This window comes from Ailuropoda melanoleuca, chromosome 8 (assembly GCF_002007445.2).
Source record: "Ailuropoda melanoleuca isolate Jingjing chromosome 8, ASM200744v2, whole genome shotgun sequence".
NCBI classification, from domain to species: Eukaryota; Metazoa; Chordata; class Mammalia; order Carnivora; family Ursidae; genus Ailuropoda; species Ailuropoda melanoleuca.
In genome coordinates this window covers 126804817-126826132 of record NC_048225.1, presented here as the reverse complement: position 1 = coordinate 126826132, position 21316 = coordinate 126804817, and the positions used below count along the sequence as shown (strand labels likewise).

At 55.8% G+C, this 21316-nt stretch overlaps 2 protein-coding genes across 4 annotated transcripts in view; both read left to right on the top strand.

Annotated features, from left to right (window-relative positions):
• Positions 1-21316, top strand: part of LOC105242317 (SLAM family member 9-like) — a 53212-nt gene that overhangs the window by 13531 nt on the left and 18365 nt on the right. The window lies entirely within an intron of this gene.
• On the top strand, positions 9403-15538 carry LOC117803495 (SLAM family member 8-like). The gene is made up of 5 exons (XM_034667394.1): positions 9403-9705; positions 11243-11539; positions 13042-13179; positions 13375-13466; positions 13733-15538. Exons 1-5 carry the CDS (start codon positions 9507-9509, stop codon positions 13823-13825), a joined length of 819 nt encoding a protein of 272 aa, XP_034523285.1. The 5' UTR covers positions 9403-9506; the 3' UTR covers positions 13826-15538.

Sequence of the window (21316 nt, the reverse complement as noted above, 5' to 3'; positions counted from 1 at the left end):
TGGGCCTGCTTGGGCAGGGGTGAGGCAGGGGCTCACTGGGTTAGGTCAGGGGCGGTGGGAGCAGGCAGCCTTCTCTGGCAGGACCTCTGGGAACTGGGCGGCAGGAGGCCGAGGAGCAGAGTTCAAGCAGGCAGGGCTCTGAGCTGGGGCTGGAGTCTAGAACACCGTCCAGGGAAAAATCCGGGCAGAGCCTAAGGCCCTTTGTCCTTGGTGACACCTGCTGGAGGAATCCTACGTTGTTTCAGGCGCGGTGAGTTACCCACATCTGAGCTTAGTGTCCAGAGGACAATTGTCCCAATTCCACCCCAAAGCTTCTGGAAGCAGAGTTGTCCTCACATCCAGCGAATGTGCGTTCTGCTCCCGCTAACTGAAGGGCCCGTGTGATGTCTGAGGACACGAGATGGAAGGTCTGTCCTTGGCCTCAGGGGACTGGATTTCCTAGGGAGGCCCGGACTCCCCCCCGCCGGTCTGGGACCCACAGTTGGGAGGACGGAGGTGTTGGTCCTGGGGCTGCTCTGCATGTTCATGACGCTCACGTGGCCTGGGACACGTGCTACGTGAAGAGATGAGGCTCAGCGTCCAGCACACAGTAGGCGCTCAATAAATGTCCACAGCCTGAAGATGCCGGAAGCACCTGCTCTGGGAAACAGGGAGACCAGATGTCCCAGGCCCACAGGTGTATTCAGACCCCCACAGAGAGATTTTGTTAGAACAGCAGAGGGTGACCTTTGCGTAGGATACGGGTCAAACTATTGTCCACATTCAGCAACACCCGCACAGCCGTCAGCGGTGTGTTCCCCCAGGTCAGGGTGGGGGCACTGCTCTGTGGCTCAGATGCTGGTAAGCAGGTCCCCCGAGATCTGCCCACCCTGCAGAGAATGGGGACAGTGAGCTGCCTCCCCTCCTCACAGGATCCTAGGCAGCGGGCCCAGGAAGAGAAAGGGGGGCTGAGCAGTGGGGTCCGTACCGCGCTGGGATGGGCCAAGCAGCTCTCCGGGGTCTGGAGAATCAGGGGCAGTTCTGAGCTCAAGGACGGGTTCTGCCCCTGGGATGGCATCTGAGGGAGGGAGGGGTCCTTCCACTCCCATGACAGGAGGGCTTGAGGGTTTGGGCACAGATGGCAGCATCCCTTGTGGGGTCCCAGGGCTCTAAGGGTCACAGGAAGGAGGCCCCTGGATTGAGACGGAGCTGCTGTCCCAATTGCTGATGGTAGGAAGGGCAGGGCTCGGCTCCCAGGCCAACCCCACGTGGGACGCCTCCTTCCTGCTCTGGTTGTTCTCGGCTTGTTGTGTCTGACGACAGGCAGTGGGGAGCCCATGGGCCCTCTGACCCCCCCCCCCCCCGCGGGCGGAAGCCGGGGGCCNAGCTCGGGGCACACGTCCCCCAGTCGTCCCGTTTGTTCCAGCACCCGTGGGAAGTGGTGCATGTCTTGTTCCTCACCCGTCCCTTCCCATCCGACGGCCACGCCAGGATCACTGACTCCCCGGGGGTCACGGTGTTGCTCTCCGGGGGGTGAGGAATCCAGTGTCCACGTCGGGAAGGACGTTCTGATTCCCACTGACCCGTCCTCACTGGACGGGGGCTTCGGGCTTCTGAGTGGAAATGCAGACAGGTGCTGGCTCATGGACGGAGCTGCTACCCTCAGGGGCTGCCTGTCCCCAAGTGAGTCCTGTTCCTCTGAAAGGACAGGAGGGCAATGGAGAGGCAGGAGGGGCTGCTCCTGGGAACCTGGTCCAGCAGGAGAGCCAGCACGTTCTCATGCACGAGGTCTNGTGCATGAGGTCTCTCAGACAAGGGCGTTCTGGAGCCAACAGGAGTCTCCGGGGGCTGGGTGACCTCACCGGCCCCACACAGGCCCAGGGACTCACCCAGCGACTCCTGCAGCAGCTCCACATCCCTGCTGTGCTGAGAGCTCAGGCGTGGGGACGTCCGGCCCTGTGTCCAGGGACACGCAGGGAAGACGGGGGAAGAGGAGAGTAAGCCTCACGGTGTCTGGTCCGAGAGCGCACACCCCCGGCCGCGGACTGAGTCCCTGCACCTCCAGGAGGGTTTCCAGCCCGAAGCCCACTGTCCGCACGGAAGCCACGCTGCCCAGCGCGAGTCCCCGGGCTCAGGGTCATGAGCTCTCTGCTCACCAGGGAGCTGAGTCCAGACGGGATGGAAGTCTCTGGAAGAGCCTGAGTGTGGGAGAAGCCACCCCCACCCTGAGCTGGGCTGGAGGAGCTGGCCTGAGTGTGACTCAGCCAGTGCGGGGGGGGGGGCTGTGGTCAGCAGAGCCTGCAGAGCTGTAACCATAGGCTCTGTGTCCTCTGCCTGGGGTGTGAGAAAGGAGAGAGGCTGCCCAGGGTCAGGTCTGGCCTCCCTCCCCCTCAGTGTGGCTTTTCAAGGTCTTCGACGGACTTGGTTCTGGAAAGATCAGCGGCCTAGGAGGCCTGAGACCTGGGCCTGGCTCTATCCCATCCCAGTGTCCAGACTGTGGGGTCATCATATCACCTAAATGGCCCTGACTGTGGTCATCTGTAACATGGACGGCAATGCTGAGCCCCCGCTGGCCCGCACAGGAACGGAGCTTGTGACCCACAGAGACCTAGACACATGGAGGCCTGGTGACCTTAGCTCTCTTGCTGCACAGGACGGAGGGAGGGGACAGAGAATAGTACCAGCAGGTGTAACAAGTCCCAGGGGCAGCCCCAGCATGGAATGTGTGCTGAGTGACACTTCGGGGTCCCTGGCCTACAGCTGCTGGAGGCTCCCTCCTGGGCCCTGCGCCCCACCCCAAGCTGTGGTTTCCACAAGCAAAGAGTCCTCACCCTGAGAGGACTCGCCCAGGGCTGTAGGAACGGGGACGGGGCACAGCTGACTTGGTCCCCATCACCCTGAAGGGACCAGGGGAGGAGCTGCCCAGATCAGGATTCCGTCTGAGGACTTTGTACCCACAGGCTCCGGGACAGCCCATGGAAGGGATCTCCCATCACTGGCTGGGAGCGGGGGAACAAGGCACTGCTGAGTGCTCTCTGGTCCGAGGGGCGCAGAGCAGTTCAGGGGAGCCCAGAGGGGACGTGGTGAGTTGCTGGAGGCCGCACAGTGGGATGGGACAGCGGCAGTGAGGCGGGATTTCTCAGAGCTCCTTGTTAGGAGTCCAGACCCTGACTCTGGCTCTGCTGTGTGACCTCTGTGGGTGGTCCAAACCCTCAGGACTCAGGTCTCACATTCATAAAGTGGGTTTAACGGCCACCAGGCTGACCGCCTTGAGTGTGGGGCCACAGGCTGCTCCTGGGGTCCAGCCTTGGCATCTGAGGTTCTGAGCAGCTGAGGGGGAGCCCAGGGGGTGGGGAACGGGGCACCGGCGGGGGGTGACTGATGGAGCTGCCCCCCTAGGGTCCCCGGGAGGACAGGGTTCTCAGAGGTTGTGGGAACCCATCTGGGAAGAAGAGGCCGGGCCTGAGCCTCCATAGGCGGCCGTGAGTCTGAGGCCGCTGAGCCTGGGGCCAGAGGCGCATGACCCTCTCCACCCCTGCCTGTGTGTGAGCGCGGGCTCAGGGCTGGCAGTGTTGCAGGCTGGGGAGGGGAGACTACTCAGATGGTTGTCAGCACAGGAACGGGGTCTCTCCAGCTCCGGGTCTCCTAGAAGGGGGCTGTTCCTACATTTATTCTGCAATTATTTCCTGAGGCCTCACTGCAGGTTCAGAGGTAACAGGAGAGATGGGAATGGCTTACTCTAAACCGGACAGTGAGTCCAGGAACTAACAGTCAGCCCCGCCCTTGTGGTGTGGAGGAGCTAAGGCCTCCTCTGGTTAAAGAATCTTTCCTCCCTTCTTACATCTGTATTCTGGATGTTTCCTGTGCAACCTCATAGACCCAGGCCGAGCCAGCAGAGAGGCCGCCGGGCATGGGCACCTGCTCAGAAGACCCCCACCTGGGGAGAGCCTCCTGGCTCCTGGGATTTACCAGCCTTCTCCTCAGTGAGTGGCCCGGGCTCCCTGGGAGGGAGGGCCACTGGGTGGGCGGGAGGCAGGAGTCCCTGGGCCCTCTCAGGTCTTTGCTGAAGAACCAGAGAACCAGCTCTGTGATGACCGAGCACACGCCGTGCATTTGGTTCAGAGCCCGGGGTGAACAGAGGGAACAAAGGGAGCTGGTGGCTGAGGTCAGGCTGGGAACTCTGAGCCATGGCTGCCTGGCTGCATGCAGGGAAACCCTACCAGGTGGGAGGCTAGGAGCCTCCTGGGGAGAGGGATGGAGGAGACAAGGGGAGCAGCGGCGGGGACCCAGGGGTGCGGATGGGCACCCCGCCTGCTATGCCCAGGGGAGCCGGCAGCCCTGCAGCTGCTGTGAGCAGGAGGGGCCGGCCCAGAGCCCCTGTCTGAGCTGGAGGAAGCCTCTCTAGTCCGGCTCCTTGGGCAGGATGAGGTCTCTGAGTCCGATGACAATCTGTGTGCAAAGGAAGGAAAGGAGCCCCCAGAATTCAAGGGTCTGTGCCCTCCGGGTAGGGTGACCTGGGGGGGCAGGAGGGAAGCTGGGGGGACCCCAAAAAGGGAACTGAAAAAAGCCCAGTCCTAATAGAAGGTCGAAATTCCAGTTATTCCTGGAATAACTGAGATCGTCTGCTTATATGTAATAAAGTAAATAAGAACAAAGGAGAAAAAAGTAAGCTTTCGAGGTGTGTGAATTCTGGAGACACCTTGGAAAGCTTTTACTGTCTGTAATGTATGGTGTGAGGGCACCAGCCCCTCTGTGAGCTGCAGGGATTCTAGGAAATTTCTGGAAACACAGGGCATCTGTAAACAGGACGTTTACTCATTAGAAAATGAGCTTGCAAGGCTTGAGACCCTTTCAACAAGACAACTTTCTGTCAGCAACATGTGAGCTTTCTCTTCAATTCGATTTACCTGGAGACATAAAGGAAATTACATGGAGTTTCCTCCATAAACCTCTCAGTTGTAAGATTAGAGAGAGAGAAAAGAAGGAAGGAAGAAAAAAAAGAAACAGAAAGGCAGGAAGGAAAGACAGACGCAAGGAAGGAGAAAGGAGGAGAAAGAGAGAGAGAAATGGACTAAATATGTTGATGGTTGAATGTTGAATATCATCTAATTTTTTTTATAAAGATTTTTTAAAATTTATTCATTCATTCGACAGAGATAGAGACAGCCAGGGAGACAGGGAACACAAGCAGGGGGAGTGGGAGAGGAAGAAGCAGGCCCACAGCGGAGGAGCCTGATGTGGGGCTCGATCCCATAACGCCGGGATCACACCCTGAGCCGAAGGCAGACGCTTTACCGCTGTGCCACCCAGGCGCCCCGAATATCATCTCATTTATATAAACAATGACTCTCTTGCTCACAGCCACCCGCCCCTGCCCTTCTGTCCCTCTCTGGGTTCAGCACCTTCTGCAGACCTGACACCGTCCAGCTTCTGGGCAGCTCCTCCCCTGCAGCCTGAGGGCTCAGGCTGAGGCTCACCGTCCAGCTTCTGGGCAGCTCCTCCCCTGCAGCCTGAGGGCTGAGCCTCCTCTCTCCCGGGTTCCCCCCTTCCCAGCAGGTGCTGGTTGACCCTCAGCTCACCTCACGACCCTTCCCTGCCAAAGTCTGCTAAGTACATGAGTCCCCTCTCCTGGGACAATAGCTGGGGCGTGAGACCCCAGCACTGCTTGGACCCCGCTGACCAGACAGCAGGGCTGGGAGGGAGGACCTCTGTGCAGGGCAGGGCAGGGCAGGGCAGGGTAGGGCATGGGGAGGGCAGGGGGAGAGTTGTAGGGCAGCTCCGTGCAGGGGAGGCACTAGGCTGGGGGAGAGGGAAGCCGGCTCCAGGTCTGGCTCTGCACTGTGTGACCCAGGACAAGTTCCCCCCTGAGTGAGTCCCTTCTCTGTGAAAGGTCCCCTCGAAGCCCTACAGCTGTGACATCCTGGGATTGGGGGTGTCCACCTGGAGGGGACTGACCTGTGGCTTCTCCCAGGCCTCTGCTCTGTGTCTCCCTGACATCCTGGGATCGTCCTGCATCCTGACAGGGACTGACAGTGGGGAGCCTGTTTGGGGCCCTTCAGAACCCAGAGCCCTGGCCTCTCTGTTGTCACGTCCATGGCCCCCAAGGAGGGAGGAGATGCTCTCTCCGAGGCTCCCCTGCAACGCCCTGGCCCTCTGCGGTCTCCGTCTCTGCTGCCGAGTGGGGACTGCAGAGCCCTTGCTGCAGGACCCCAACTCCTGCCCCGGTGTGTGGACCCCGGGCTGCACGCCCTCTCAGGACTGTGAGCTGCAGCGGGGAGCCACCGAGAAGCCGCTGGCGAGCAGCCTGGCCGTGGCTGCGCAGCTGCTCCCTGAGCTCCGCAGAAACGCCCGCTCCTGTCGCCCTGGTCCCCTGGGGCGGACGCCTCTGACCCACGCGGGGGCACTGAGAGGAACGGCGTGGGCTCGGAATTCCTGGGGAGCAGCCCGCGGGCAGGGGCCGCCATGGGGATGGATCTGCGGTCCCTCGGGAGCCCCAGGCACAGTTCCCACTGTTGGAACAAGGGCCGGTTCTCTGACTCGGGGTTTGCGTCCTGTGGGTTCCAGACTCTGCGTATTTCCACACGAGACGAGCCCTGGCTGCGGGGACTGGGGTGGGGACTTGGGTGTGACGGGACACTGTGGTTCTGTGCATTAATTCATGAGGAAGGCCAGTCGCAGGAAGAGTCAGTCCACCCTTCACGGGCCACCAGGAACCCCGATCGACATACGCGGATGTCCTGTGTGTGCACAGGTCTAGTGTGTCTGCGGCTGCACAGAGAGGTCGCCCATCTTTATGGCGCTGACTTTTGGGAGGGGGCGCCCCTCGAACTTCTGCTGGAATCAACCCCAGAATCCGTAGGAGAGCTTTGGATGACACAGAACACTTCACAATCCCGAGACGACTTGCCGGGGGAGGGGACATGCCCACACCGAGTCCCGGGCACGATAGACACCACTCTGCACAGCAGCTCAGGGTTCTCAGCCACCTGGTGATGGGGGACGTGACAGGGACCATGGAAGCCAGCTGCTGTGGACACGGCCAGGAGAGTCCTCTCGCTCAGGAAGGCCCCGGCCGGACTTTACTCCCGTGGCCACCTATGGGATCCCAGCATGGGTGTCTCTGTCCCGGGGCCCATCCCTGAGCCCAGGGGGAGCCCCCGACAGGGGCAGCTGGGGAGAGACGTGGACTCCATCCTGGCACCTGGGAAGGCCGGCTGATCCCAGGTGTGCTCGGTCAAGAATCATCATCGTGGTCATGAGAGCAGCTCACACGATGGGAACGCCTTCCTCTCCTGACATCCTAGCACGCATTCTGGGAGGGCTGCACGGCTACTGTGTCCCCGTCCCAGAGGAAGGCTGGAGGCAAGGAGGTCACTGCTCCCGTCCACGGGCTCAAGGGAACGGAGGACCTGGTCTCACGCCTCCCGGACCCTCCCGTCCAGGGTGCCGACTGTCCTGCTGCAGTAGACCTCCCGGTCTGAGACCCAAGCACGTTCCCTGTGCGTCCGACTCACGCAGGATGCTGAAGCCAAGAAGGTTCTAGAAGGAAACGAGAGAGAATGAAGAACACACTTTGATTGGGGGGTGATCTTTTCATGCCAGAGATAAACCAGTAAGCCGTAAATGATCCATACGTTTAGCTTCATGAGGACAATAGCAGGGCCATGAGTCCAAGACTATGGTGAAACACAAAACGGAAACGACTTCTATTATTTTGTTAGAAAACAGGCTAATCTTCTTAAAATAGGCCTAGCTCCTGAATGTTAATAAAAAAACAGAAATCATGGGGAGAGGACATGAGCAGACAGCTCACAGCGGCCAGAAAAGGAGATCAACAGTCCCAGGATATGATGACCGGGCTCGTGTACAGGAGAAATGCTCCTTACAATATGACGTGATATAATTTTCTCTTATTGTTTTGCAAAGATTGAAACCTTCAGTCATCATGTGCTGGTGGGAACCCTGAGCATTATAGGGAGGAGAGCAGCTGGGTTTACCGTCGGGACGGTGGTGAGCAAGGTCTGCCAGAAGCTGAGATGGACCTGTCTTTGGTCCATTAGACCCACCCAGTGGGTTATCCCAATGTCTACACAGCCATGTGTGCTGTCCACACAGGAAGCCCCGTCTTGGTGGCAGGCACAGCAGAGCTCACCAGACCATCATCAGCTCCCCCACATTTTCTCGTCCCAGGCAGTTAGCCAGGCCGGGTGACGGTGTGGCCGACAAGACTGAGCAGAGACCCCACTACTTCTGGATTAGAGAGACACTCCCCGGGGTGACTGCACTGTCTGCGTCCCTGCTGTGGCCCCGAGGGGCACCTACCAGGGCGTGGAGCCTCCCCCAATGTGACAGGCCCTCCCTCAGTCTGGGGGCCTCCCCTGGTCAGACCCTGAGCTCCTGGATGTGTGGGTGACAGCAGCCCAGCCTCACTGAGCTGACTGCGGGCCTGCCCAGAAGGGGGGCAGGGAGCCACTTCCGTCAGCGCCTCAGCGGTCACCTGTTGTGGGCAACCTGCCGTCCCCTGGGCACCTGGACTCGCACCGGGTGTGGGTTCCCAGCTCGTGCGGGTCAGGACCCAGGGGGATTGGCGGGGTCCTCAGGCCCAGCGTCTCTGGGACAGACGTTAAGCTCTGGCCTGGGGCTGCAGGGAGCTCAGGGGTCACCTGGGAGGCTGTGCGTCGAGCTCCCGCTGGTGCTTGCTGACGGGGTGCACTTCCTGTGGCTGCGGATGGAGGCCTCACCCCTCCCTGGCTGTTGGCCAGAGGCTGCCCTCCGTCCCTCCCCATGGGGGCCTCTCCACAGGGCCGCCCACAACACGGCCGCCAGAGTCGTCAGAGCGAGCAGGACACAGAGTGACAGCAAGACGGTGTCACCCTCGTGTAGGACCTGCTGTCCCTGAGGGCCGTCCATCACGTGAGCGGCACGCTGCTCCTTAGAGGCCAGTCCCCGGGGCGGCCCCCACTCCAGGGGCAGAGCTTGCCCGGCCTGCAGGCAGGAGGGTCTCTGCAGGGCCTTGACAGGCTGCCTCCTGCAGAAATGCACTCGGGATGGACTGAAAACATGCTCGTGCTTTTGCCCCGACCTCTCCTGACCTTCCTGCTCTCGCTGTCGGGGGTCAGGGCACCGCAGGTCAGCAAGTCCGCGGGACCTGTTCAAGGGGACGCTCCCCTGGGACCGGGAGGGATCCCAGCCTCGCCCCCCATTCACGGCTCTCTCCCGCCGTCCAAGAGTCCAGGAAGCACACGGGGCGGATCTCATGAAGCAGATGGTTCTGGGGGTTCCTCCTTTATTCCTAACGAAAACCTCTCACGTTTCCTGTGTCCTGTGCCCTAGGCGTCTGCGGCACTCTGACCCAGAGCTCTGTAGTCCGTGGTTCCGGAGTGGGGGATTCTGGAACCCCTGTTTCTCTGAAGCGGATGCAAGGAGATTCCGTGTCATTTCATGTGATCAGAAAACCAGAATTACCCCCAGCAGTCGAGCTGGAGAAGATTTCATGGGGCAATGCATCCGGGTCAAACTACATAGTCATGCTGAATGTCCTTCCTGGGAGGAATGTTCCAGAATGGCTCAACTTCCAGGACAAATTTGAGAAGAGGGTCCATGTGCCCAACACAACGACCCTATTGATGGACAACCTGACCCTTGGGGACAGCGGGCTGTACCGGGCTCGAGCCTGCTACAGTAACGGAACAGAAAGTGACCAGGATTTTCACCTGACGGTCTATGGTACGTGGCGGCCCCTCCCCAGCCACATAGCTGACCTCCGTCCTCTGTCCCTGGAGTGTCCACGCACCCCGATGGCAGGATCCCTTCCAGACCGTAGCCTTCAGACTCGATCTTCTCCCCTGGAACTAGATGCCGTGTGTTCAGCACAAACGCAGGCAGAGCTGAGGTTCTCACCGGGGATGAATCACTTCTGTGCCTCAGGAAGGGAACACGGAACGGGGGGAAATGGGGACTTGGCCATAACACTCACTGTCCCCATAGCACTCAGGGTGCTCAGTGTGACTGTCAGCTGTCTAGTGCTGCTGTAACAGGTGACTGACCCACAGGGGCTGACCACACCACCACCTGAGGGTCCTCCTGGGCTGCGGGCCAGGACTCAGACCCCAGAGCCTCAGCCATGAGGTCCAGGTGTCGGCAGGGCTGCTCCTCTCTGGAGGCTCCGGGGAGAATCCATTTCTGTTCCTGTCCCTCCTTCTAGTGGCGCCCACATCCCCTGGCTCGTGGCCCTTCCTCCCCCTTCACAGCCGGCACTGGAGGGATGAGTCCCTCTGGCCCTGCGTCCCTCCCTCCTCCTCTCCTGCTTCCTTCCACTTGCGAGGACCTGTGATCACATGGGGCCCATCTGGGAATCCAGACCTTCTCTGGTTTAGAGTCAGCTGGTTAGCAGCCTCAGTTTCCCTTTGTCATGGAACCTAAGACACCTGCAGGTTCTGAGCGTCAGCACATGGCCATGGTTGGGGACACTCGTCACCTAGCAGGATGTGAAAGCCCACGTGTGGTTCTCCCCGCCCCGTCCCCTGTCCTTCTCAGCACCGGCCCGAGGCAGCTCACTCAGACTCACGGGTCCGGCTCTAACCCTCCACAGACGTAGGAGACGTTCACAGGTCAGCCCTTCCTCAGAAGCTCAGGGAGCAGCTCTCTCTCCCTGCACTCCCCCCTGCACAGGGAGACGTCCTGCTCCAGAGAGAGTGGCCTGTGAAGCTTGTAGTCCCAGAGATTTCCAGGAGGACAGTCTGTCCCTTGTGTTCATGTGTGGACCCCAAGTTCAGGGAGGCCATTCCTCGCGGCAACCCCTCGTCCGACACCATAGTCTCTCCTGGTGGGAGCCTGACACTGATCTGGGCTCCCAGAGCTGGCAGTGGCCTCTGCACCACGGGCTGTGCAGTCCCGGGCACCATCTGAGGTGAAGTAGGCGCAGGGTCTGGACCAGGACATATCCTGTCCCTACTTCTCCTTCTTCTAGGGGACACCCCACTTTCTTAGAATTATTTGGCTACGGATACATGATTACAGTATATGTCATGCGACATTTTTAAGACGCTCAGTGTAGTGAAATCACACAGAGCTGAACTCAGCGTCTCCCATGCCTTTCTGGCACCTTCTGTATATTTGGGTCAGTTCTGAGTTATCTGTAAACTGCAGGCACCATCCTTCGGGGGAGGAAGCCAGAGCGTCAGGGAGAATCCGCAGGAGAAAGCAGGAGCTGTGATGTTCTCCACTCACGTGAGCCTCTGTCCTCTTGTCTCTCCCACCACAGAGCCCGTGCCCCATCCCCAGATCCGGGCCACAGTTCCGTCCCTCACACCAGGCTGGTGCAACGTCACCGTGGAGTGTGACACCACGGGAACCAGGGAGGGCCTGACCGTGTCCTGGGAGAGCGAGGGCCTCCCTAGGGAGCTGGAGCAGAGACCGGCCCCGGGACCAGCCCCCAACCCCTGGACACTGGCTGTGAGCCTGCCCCTGAGCCAGCCCAACGCCAGCCTCACCTGTGTGGTCAGCAGCCAGGTGGACCAGAAAACTGCCACCTGGGGCCTTGGGGATGTCTGTGGCCATGGTGAGTGCATCCTGCCAGAGTTAGGGGCTCTCCCCGCGCTCATGCAGCCCTGGGTGAGGGTTCCCGGCTCCTGTCCCCCATGTTTATGTCACCACCTGCCACCTGGTCACCCCGCCCAGGACTCTGGCAGGCACATCCAGCCTGCTTCTGCCCTTCGGTGTCCCTCCCCTGTTGCTCTCTTCCCCTCACCCCTGGTGGTCCAGGCAACACCAGCATGCACCTCTCCCGCCCTCAATCATCATCCCGTGTGTGTCTAGGGTGGTTTTCAGGAAGAGCGAGTTGGGGGGTGTCAGTGGTCTGTGCCCTCTGAGGGGTCTGAGCCAGGAACTCCCTCAGGATTCAGGGCTCGGGGCTCCTCTGCCCGTTTCTGGCCTCACGAACATGCTTAACACCTACCTGCTTGTCCCTGCCTGGGTGTGCCCTGCTCTCCTCAGCTTCCAGCCTCTGCTCAGTCCCCTCCCTCTGCCCTCAGCCCTTCCATGTCAGGAGTCCTCCAAACCCTCACTTACTCCCGTCCAGGGACCCCTTCACTGCAGCTGCTCCGGGGCCTGTGACCCCTGCAGTCCCACAGGACGGCTGTTGGGTGCAGTTCCAGCATTCAGAGAGTTTGCACAGGGGCTCCTCAGCTTCGATGGCTCAGGGCCCTGCAGGAGCTGCCACTGTCCTGCCCTCACACTTCGTCTCCTCTAAGGAGCGGTCAGTGGCCCCACACGGAGAGCTGATGCTCTGGGCCAGGATTAGTCTCCTCTGCAGCCTGAACACCTTGAGGACAGGGGCCGCCTCTGCTTCTCCTTTGCATGCCTGTCCCACCCTCGGCCTTGGGCAGTCTGCTCACAGTCAGTGTGTCCCTGGATGAATGATGACCTGGGTCCCCGCCTGCCCCCTCGTCCCTCCACCAGCTGCGGGGAAACCTGGTGCCTCAGCATCTCTGATCTCAGAGGAAGCTCAAGGATCAGTGACCCACTGGACCCTCTGGAGAGAGGCTCCTGCCTCCCACTCATCCTCCTACCCGGCTCCCCCTGCCTGGTCCCTCTCCCGCCTGCCCCAGTGGGTGCTGGCAGCTCCCAGGGCTGGAGAGTTGTCACAGACATTACTGTTCATGGCTCTCCTTCCTGGAATGCCGCACCCACCCTGAATAACAGGTAATCTCCTACTCCTCCCTGAAGACCAGGTTTCTCCATCACCTCCTCCAGGAGGCCCTTCCTGAAGACCTGGGTGCAAGCTGTAAAGCTCTCGTGCCCTGGGATGGCTCTGGCTGGCTGCCTCTGACATGTTCTCAGCCCTCCCCCCACTGAGGGTCTCCTCAAGGGTGGGCACCATGTCCTGTTCCTATCAGCACCCCGGCCCCAGTAGGAGCTCGCTCACTGGCTGACGGAAATCACCTGCCGTGCTCCTCCCTCTTCAGCTTTTGACCAGGTCCCTTCTGACGTCTCTGTGTGCTTGACCACGGGCGTCTTCACTGCTCTCTTGCCTTAACCTTCTTCATTCTCTCTGTGTGACAGAAGCAGATCTACATGGACAGGTCCCTGCTGCCCTATTACGAAACATCCTAGGATCTGTTGTGTTCCTGCTGCTGATCCTGGGAGCAGGACTGTACCTTTCAAAGACACGTGAGAAGAAGAACGTGGACTCTGGGAGAGGCAGGTTACACTTCTCCTTCCTGAACCCAGACCCTTCTCTCCCCCACTGGACCCCAGCCTCCCTTTCTCCTTCATTTTGCGGCTCAGGGAATGTCCCGCAGGAGGCTGGCTGCTGTGGCCATGGCCGTGGGGTCATGGAGGGGGAGGGTCCAGGTCTCCAGGCTCAGACTCCAGCTCCGTCTGTGCGTGACTCAGGTGCAGGATCGCAGGAGGGACACAGGGACCCGGATGGTGGCATCCACTATGCAGAGCTGAGCCAGCGGAAGTCTGGAGACAGGAGGGACCGGGTAAGGCTGGGAGAGGGGGCAGCCTGGGTTCTCCCAAGTCCCTCTGTGCCTGGGTGTGTCTGTCAACCCAGTCATCTGCACGATCTGGCCTGGATTCCTCCGTAACCCTTTACAGACAACGTGATATTCACTAAGAAAATTCTCCTCGGGCCCCATGCAGTGGTGGACACTGGGGGAGGTCATGTCAGCAGCACTGGGTCTGTGTGGGTCCCTCTGGGGTGGCTCTGTCCCTCAGCTGCTCCAGGAGCCCTCTGTCTGCATTCCAGGGTAGGGGTGCCCCTGGTCTAGAAGGCGAGAAGCCTCTCACCACTGTCTACAGTGAGGTCCGCAAGCCAGGCCAGGCCATGAGGAGGATTTAATGGGAAGAAGCAGGAGAATCTTGCCCTCCGGGGACACCTGTCTCGTGAGCGTGACGCCTGCAGCTCGGGTCCTGCCTCCTCCACCTCTGAGGCTCTGAGCAGGGACTGGATGGATCCACCGTCAGTTATTTCTGTGCTAAATCGTTCCGCACAAGGTCACCGTGAGACACACACAGGGGTAGATCAACGGGGAAACTGAGTAAATAAATTGTACAAACCTGTTCCAGGACTGCTCAGCCTCAGCTATGTGTGAACCCCAGACGGCCCCCGCTCTCTCCCTGGTCTCTACGACATCCAACTGCCTTTCAGACCCGCAGCCCCTGGGACGAGCCCTGGTGAATTCCCAGTGTTCCACCTGGACCGTCTTGAACACGACCCAGTGGTCAGTCCCGTGCTGAGAGCTATTTACAGACCCTGTGAATTCGTAATCGTGAGCACTGGCTGAGTGCCGCTCTGTGACTCGCACTGTTCTGACCGTTCTGCTCCCTCCTAACTCACAGGGTCCTCGGGGACTCTCTGTGAAGGGAAACTGAATGGCTCCATGACGCAGAAGACAAAATCCGGGTGGGGGGGACCTGAGACGTCCCTAAATCTCTCCGTGGATCTCATTCCTTCTACCGCGTCCCTATCCAGGTGGAGTGGAGAGGGACCCTCGTGTCTCTGGCATCTCTACTCCCTCTGCCATCTCGCTCCCTTCCGAACTTCCACAGTCGTGGGCGTTAGTGGGATAGACCAGACCCTGGGTCCTGCTCGACGCTCCTCCAGGGAAGCCTCTCCAAGCCTGTCGGGCTCCTGCTTTCCTGATTTCTTTGCAAAAGTGAGCAGATAGAGCTTGTGTGAGGAACTCCCTCTCCTCTTCTCGCTTCCCTTTCTCAGCTGCTCCCTGCGCTGCTCACAAGTGCTGCCCGTGCTCTGGGGCGTCCTGTGTTTCAGGGTCACCTCTCTCACTAGCCTGCAGGAAGCCCGAGGCCAGAAGCTTCGCCTTGTTCTCTGTCCCATCCCCTGGGTCATGGACAGAGCTGCTTCCTGGTAGCTGTTCAGTAACTGTTGCTGGAAGATGAGAGACATTTGCTCAGAAATCATTTGTCCCTCATCTGGGCTGCAGGAGAGCCCACCCAAGCCCCCTGTGAGATCTCCTGAAGTTGAACATCACTGTCCCTGCAGACGACCTGCTCAGAGTTGCCCGCTGATTCTGCAAGACAACCTGCCAGGGTCTCCTGTGATCGGACCTGCTCCGTGTGCATCCAGCCGCGGGAGCTCAGCTCGGTTGCGATCATAGCTGCCAGTGATGTGGGAAACAGAGGCAGGAGAAAAATTATTAAATTTTCTTACTACCCACAGCCCATTGACTAGTCCTTGAAACAGGCAGAGTGACCTTCCTCTAGGGATACAACTCTCTTGATGTTAATACTTTGCTGAGGACAAAAGGCAATCCTAGCCTGGGATCCCTTAAGTCTACTTTCACATAAACAAGCTCTTTTGGAAACTTCCTTTATCTCTACCCACTCCCCCAGAAACATGCTGGGAATCATCCTCAAGCATCTGACCCACCGATACACATCTGAAGGGTCTCATGACTAAGGTTTTATCAGATGGTAATAAATGACCTTTTCCCAACAATAGCTAACCCCCTCAATGCCCTCAAGGCCCTGGAAACCTTGCTTCCAAATTCCTTAGAGACTTAGGCTCTCCCCAACCCCCTCCCAACTTGAGGGTATATAATGGGCCACTCCTCGTGACCCCAGGGCAGCTCTTGCTGCCCATGGATCCTGTCTATGTGCTTTAATAAAACTACCTTTTTGCACCAAAAACGTCTCAAGAATTCTTTCTTGGCTGTCGGCTTCGAAACCTAACGTTCTTTCTTACGGTCATATGGCCCCCGAACGGGGCTTTGAGTCCTAAGTCTCATCTGGACTCTGAGCCATGGTACAAACTTGATGAATGCTTTCTCTCCTCTTCCTTTAGTCTCATCCCAGACACTCTTCAAGGAGTCCGGTCTTAGGGGAACACTTTCATGTTCGTTCTCAGGCTGCAATCCTCTAGCCCGTTTCTGGTCTACGGGGAGGTGAAAGCCTGCATTTTGGGTGGTAATCAATACTCTGGCCGGGATAGTAATCTGACCCAAAGGAAAGTTGTAGAAGTTTTGTGATGGGAAAACTTTGGAAAGGAATTTAAGGTGTGGTCAGGACAGACTAAGATCGAAATGGTCGGATTTTAAAGTTCACTGGTATAAGATTGAAAGTCTGCTTTCTCTCTGTTCGAAAAGACAAGTTTTCTTGAATTGTTGGTCTGCTATTGATAAGAAAATGTAATCAGTTTTCTCTTTGCCTGCCCAGAAAAACCAGTTTCTATGTTTTGCCTTTATCAGGTCTTAAACATCCCTAATCCTGTATTAGGCATCTTTTTAGGCAAGGTTTTAACACACTTCCCCAAGATTTATATTGTGAACAAAATCTCGTTGACTTATTGGGCTTGTTTGTTGGTATGTTTCATTCTGCGGTAAGTCTGCCTTGGGACAGGAAGTCGATATTCTGGCTATTGAAGTGTTACGTGTCACGAAATAACTGAGTTCCCCTGTCAATTGCGTTATATGGAATTCTCATATCAGATCATTAACAATGTCCATTTCGGAGTTTTTGTCATTTATAATCATTCTTATTGTCTTGCAAAATGAGTTTCATCTTCAAGGAAGATGGGGACTTTTAAGACAAAGACAGGTATCCAATATCTTTAAGATCAAAACTGAAATGGGTAAGATGTCCAGAACTAATTAAAATCTGCATTCAAATTAAACAAGAATTGGTAACATGGGACTAAATGGACTGAAAGACGATTATCGTGTTGCGACTCTTATTTGAAAGATTGTTGGTTCTCTAAGGTTTGCTCTCCCAGATTAAGGAAATGTTCTCTTAAGATATGACTTACAGAAACATGAAAAAGTATTCATTTGTAAACATACTAAAGCATTTAACTTTTCTCTCTCTGTGAACCCTCTGAAATTCAAAAGTTCTCAGTATTCTTTCTTCCATGGCAATCAGAGTTATTTGCATAAGTTCGGTATGAATCTTTTCTCCTTGTAACAGGACACCATTGGAAACATGGGTCATTTTACCAAGGCTTTGACTGGAATGTCCTATTTGAGAGAGACATACAGACTCGGATATGACCAGACAGCTTTACGGAACTAGGGTTGACTTTATGAAATCTGGAGCCATAAAGCCCCTTGGGAATGTTGGCCTGACACCTTGCTTACCGAGTTGCCAGCAGCATCACCAGGTGAGTAAAGGATGTCACTTCCCGGCAGGTGCAGGGAACTCCGATATATCGGGGGCCTCAAGAAGAGAAGTCCACCCAAATCCACAGGTGTTGCAGGCATGTCTGATGGCGATTACCTGGTTTGGCTTCGGGCCTGGAGAGGTTACTAAAGGTTCAACCTAGAGATGCCTCAAGAAAGTTCCAGCAAAGCAGATTCTAAAAGATCTATGTGATCAGTCATTATTCTTGCTGAGCTTATGGAAATAATTATGCCAAGTTTGTGAAAATTGGATTTACAAATTAGTCCTGACTTGGTTATCTCTGAATAAAAACGAGGGTTATTTTAGAGAGAAGAATTATGTTTCAATAACACACCTTTGTAGTTGTTAATTCCTAGTTCTGGTTGTCTTTGAATGTTGTTTGCCTGAGCTAGACAGCTTGAGGTAAACGTCAGAGAAATTGCCACAATAGCTGATATAGACAATCTCCTTGCTGTTATTCTATGGGGATAATAACAGGAACTTATGAGCATATGATTATTTGAACAGCTGAAAAATGGGATTGATTCCCCAACAATTGTATTACTCAACTATCACCTTGACCAGTTCTGTGTGGGTGGGATGACAGAATCACTCCTAAAAAGCCAGAACATACCCCACTCTACGGGGTTAACTATGCACTTGTGAAGATAATGGATGACCCCACTTTCTTTATCATTGGATTGCGTGATGCACTTGGGGGTGCCCTTATCTCTTGAGACAATCTTCTCCCACTTGCCAGTGATTCCTTGTAATTAGGATGTTGTTAACACTGGGCCTCAAAGAGGTCTTCTTGATGGTATTATCCCTTAGTCACCTTTATCCTAGAAGCCACCGCTATTGATATAAAATTGCAAGTAAAGGCTTTAGCCAAGCATACAACAGCTCTCCCGGTAGAATGAGCCTCAAAGCTCACTTTGGGACAATCCCTGACTGTAATGACTTCACATCAGGTCCAGAATGTCTTAGAGACCAAAGGCCACCAATAGATGTTATTAAACACCAGGCTGCACTTACAGATATGCCTGAAATAATACATGAGATCTGTCAGACTTTAACCAGCTACCCTTATACCTGGACCTGACCATCGTACTTCTATAGAGCGTAACTGGTCAGAGGTTATTGATCCTGTTTATTTTAGTCAACCAGGTTTAAAAGATTCCCCTATCCAAAGTGCAGATGACAGTTGGTCTGCTGATGGCGATAGTTTCATGGAAAAGGAAATGAGAAAAGCTGGGTAAGCTGTAGTGCTCACTTGTGCTTTGCAATTATCAGAGCCTTAAAAATTAATATTTGTACCGACTCCAAATATGCATTCCTAGTCCTACATGCCCATGGAGCAATTTGAAGAAAAGAGGATTATTATCAAGCCATAACTCCCCAGTCAAATAGGGGCCTACAATTATTACACCTTCAAAGAATGGCCCTCCAAAACTGAGTAGCCCTTGAAATCTGACTACACTTCACAGAGGCCCAGTATTACATGACTGGCTCCTGGCTGGGATCCAGTGGCTATGTGGCTCTAACTTGTGTCCATGGCTTCCCCCAGGCTGGATAGGTCGCTGTGCTCCGGGTTTTGCCTGGACGCACGGATGCATTACTAAAACCATGACCAACCTGGCCAGCCTTCCAAATTTAAAACAATGGTGGACACGTTCTGTTTCTCATTGGTATGACCACCCAACCTTCATCTTTGTTCCCTCTTTGAGACTGGATGATGTTGTTTGGCACATGGAAGCTCTTGATAAGTACATGGTCAAAGCCCCAAGTAATACTTTACAAAAGAGAATGGCATTAGATGTTTTAACTGCTACACAAGATGGAACTCGCACTATCGTAAAAACAGAATGCTGTGTATGCATTCCAGATGACCACAAACTATTTCTGGGTTTCTAACTGACAAGAATACTCAAATTGGTCCTTTAAACAATCCTTCTCTTTCCTGTAATGATTGGTTAAACTTCTGGACTGGAAGAGGATTTTTGTCAACTATCAACGGATTCTTATTTGAGCTTCTTTTCCTTTTTGTTACACGAATCATATTTTGCTGTTTTCTCCCATGTCTCTCCACTTGGTGCCAAGACTCCTTCGCTGCCATAACTTCAAGCCAACAGATGATCCTTTCCACTTGGGGAGATCCACACACGCAGTCTCCCTTGGATTCAGCTGCCGCCCGGTTTTGTAACTCCCCTAGACATTCCCCAACTGACCAATATTGACCCATAGGTAGGGACATCTCTATGCCCCTATTCAGCAGGAAGACATTACAGAAGATGAGACCTTCCCCCTTCAGCAACCTTAAAGATTTAAGGGTCAAAATTGTTCAGGGGGGAATGATGTGGGAAACAAAGGCAGAAGAAAAATTATTAAATTTCCTTACTACTTACAGCCCATTGACAAGTCCTTGAAACAGGCAGAGTGACATTCCTCTAGGGACTCAGCTGCATAGATGTTAATAATTTTCTAAGGGCAAAATGCAATCCTAGCCCACCGCCCCCCAGGATCCTATAAGTCTACTTTAATATATAAAAATTCCTTTAGAAATTTCCTTTATCTCTAACCCCCCAAGATACGTGTTGGCAATCATCCCCAAGCATATGGTCCACCGATATACATCTGAAGGGTCTCATGACTAAGGTTTCATTAGACGGTAATAAATGACATTTTCCCAACAGCAGCTAGCCCCCTCAAGGCCCTGGAAACCTTGCTCCCAAAATTTCTTAGAGACTTACACTCTCCCTAACCCCTTCCCAACTTGAGTGTATATAATGGGCCACTCCTCGTGACCCCAGGGCAGCTCTTTCTCCCCACAGATCCTGTCCGTGTGCTTAAATAAAACCACCTTTTTGCACCAAAGATGTCTCAAGAATTCTTTCTTGGCTGTCGGCTTCGAACCCTAACATCTTTCCTACATGACTAGAATCATGTCTCACTCCCTCTGCCCTCGTGCTGATTTCCTGTGGAGATTCCGACACGTTGACGCGACCGAGCGAGAAGGAAGTAGCAGGTGCCCTAGACGTCCCCGCACAGAGAAGCACCGGAAAGTGGGTTATGAATCCCAGGAAATCAAGGATCCTGACATCATTGCATAGTGTCGAGGGGGGCCAATCATTTGGGGGAACATCAGCATCTCCCTTCAAATTTATTTCAAGTTCAATGAGCCTTATTCTTCTGTATCATTTTCTGTTTTCCAAATTTTTGTACAATCAGCATGGATTATTTTCATCGGAAAAAGCCCTTATTTTTCAAATCTATTTGCTCTTGCTGATCAAGTAGTCTGAGTCCAGACAGTTGGCTGATTAGCAAAGAAGAGGAGGGGCCTGGGTGTTAAGGGGGGCAGAGGGAGGGGGCGGAAGGAGGGGAGGAACAGGACAGGAAAGGGAGGAGCCTGTGTGGTCTGGGTCCCACAGTTATGGTTTCCCTGTGGGACAGCCGGTTCCCCGGCCAGACCCTGATGCTCCAGGTCAGCCTCTTCCTGGGTGAGTGGCAGATCAGTGGGAGGGGGGGAGGCTCTGGGGTGGGTGAGGCTGGGAGGGTTGGGGGGGCCAAGAAGCAAGTGTGAGGGAGGCAGGTGGGCAGCAGGGGACTTGCTGGTATCAACATCCTGATTTCTCCAGAGTCTTGAAGGGTTGAGGAGAGAAGGGGGGACTAGGGTCTGTCTGGGATGCCCTCAAACTCCCCGGGATGGGAAAACCACCTCAAACCTCTCTAAGGAAAGGCAGGTATTTGCCCTGCTCCGGAGGCCGAGGCTGAGATCATCAGTGGCTCAGGGTCTCACTTTCCAGAGTCCGACTTTGTCCCCGGAGCTGTGTCGGCAATCTCAGCCCCATGTGTGCACCCCCTCCCCACCTCCCAGCCTGCCTGTGTCCCGGCTCCCAGCTGAGGAGGGCGTGTGAGTGGGTGAGGGGCCAGGACAGCGTCCCGTGGCCCCCACATTCGGGACAGCTGGGCTGTGACACCATCTATGGGGGGGGCAGGGTAAGGGGACCTTCCCTTCTTATCTGCCTGTGACCTTTCAGCGTGGTGGTTAGAGCTGTTTTTAGTATCCTGTGGGGGAGGGGGCCCCCCACAGGCGGCCTCCTGTGAACCAGGCTCCCACTTGGTGGCCTGGACCCACCCTTGTCCCCACAGCTCCTCACGGTGCAGAGAGGGCCTGGGCTCTGCAGTCAGACCCACTGGTCACTCACTCTGCTTCTGG

Excerpts from the sequence above, each read along its gene's own strand:
- LOC117803495 (XM_034667394.1), top strand. The coding sequence starts at position 9,507 with ATGCTGAATGTCCTTCCTGGGAGGAATGTTCCAGAATGGCTCAACTTC. Across the intron at positions 11,540-13,041 it reads TGGGGATGTCTGTGGCCATG|AAGCAGATCTACATGGACAG; the intron begins GTGAGTGCATCC and ends TCTGTGTGACAG. Across the intron at positions 13,467-13,732 it reads CTGGAGACAGGAGGGACCGG|GGTAGGGGTGCCCCTGGTCT; the intron begins GTAAGGCTGGGA and ends TCTGCATTCCAG.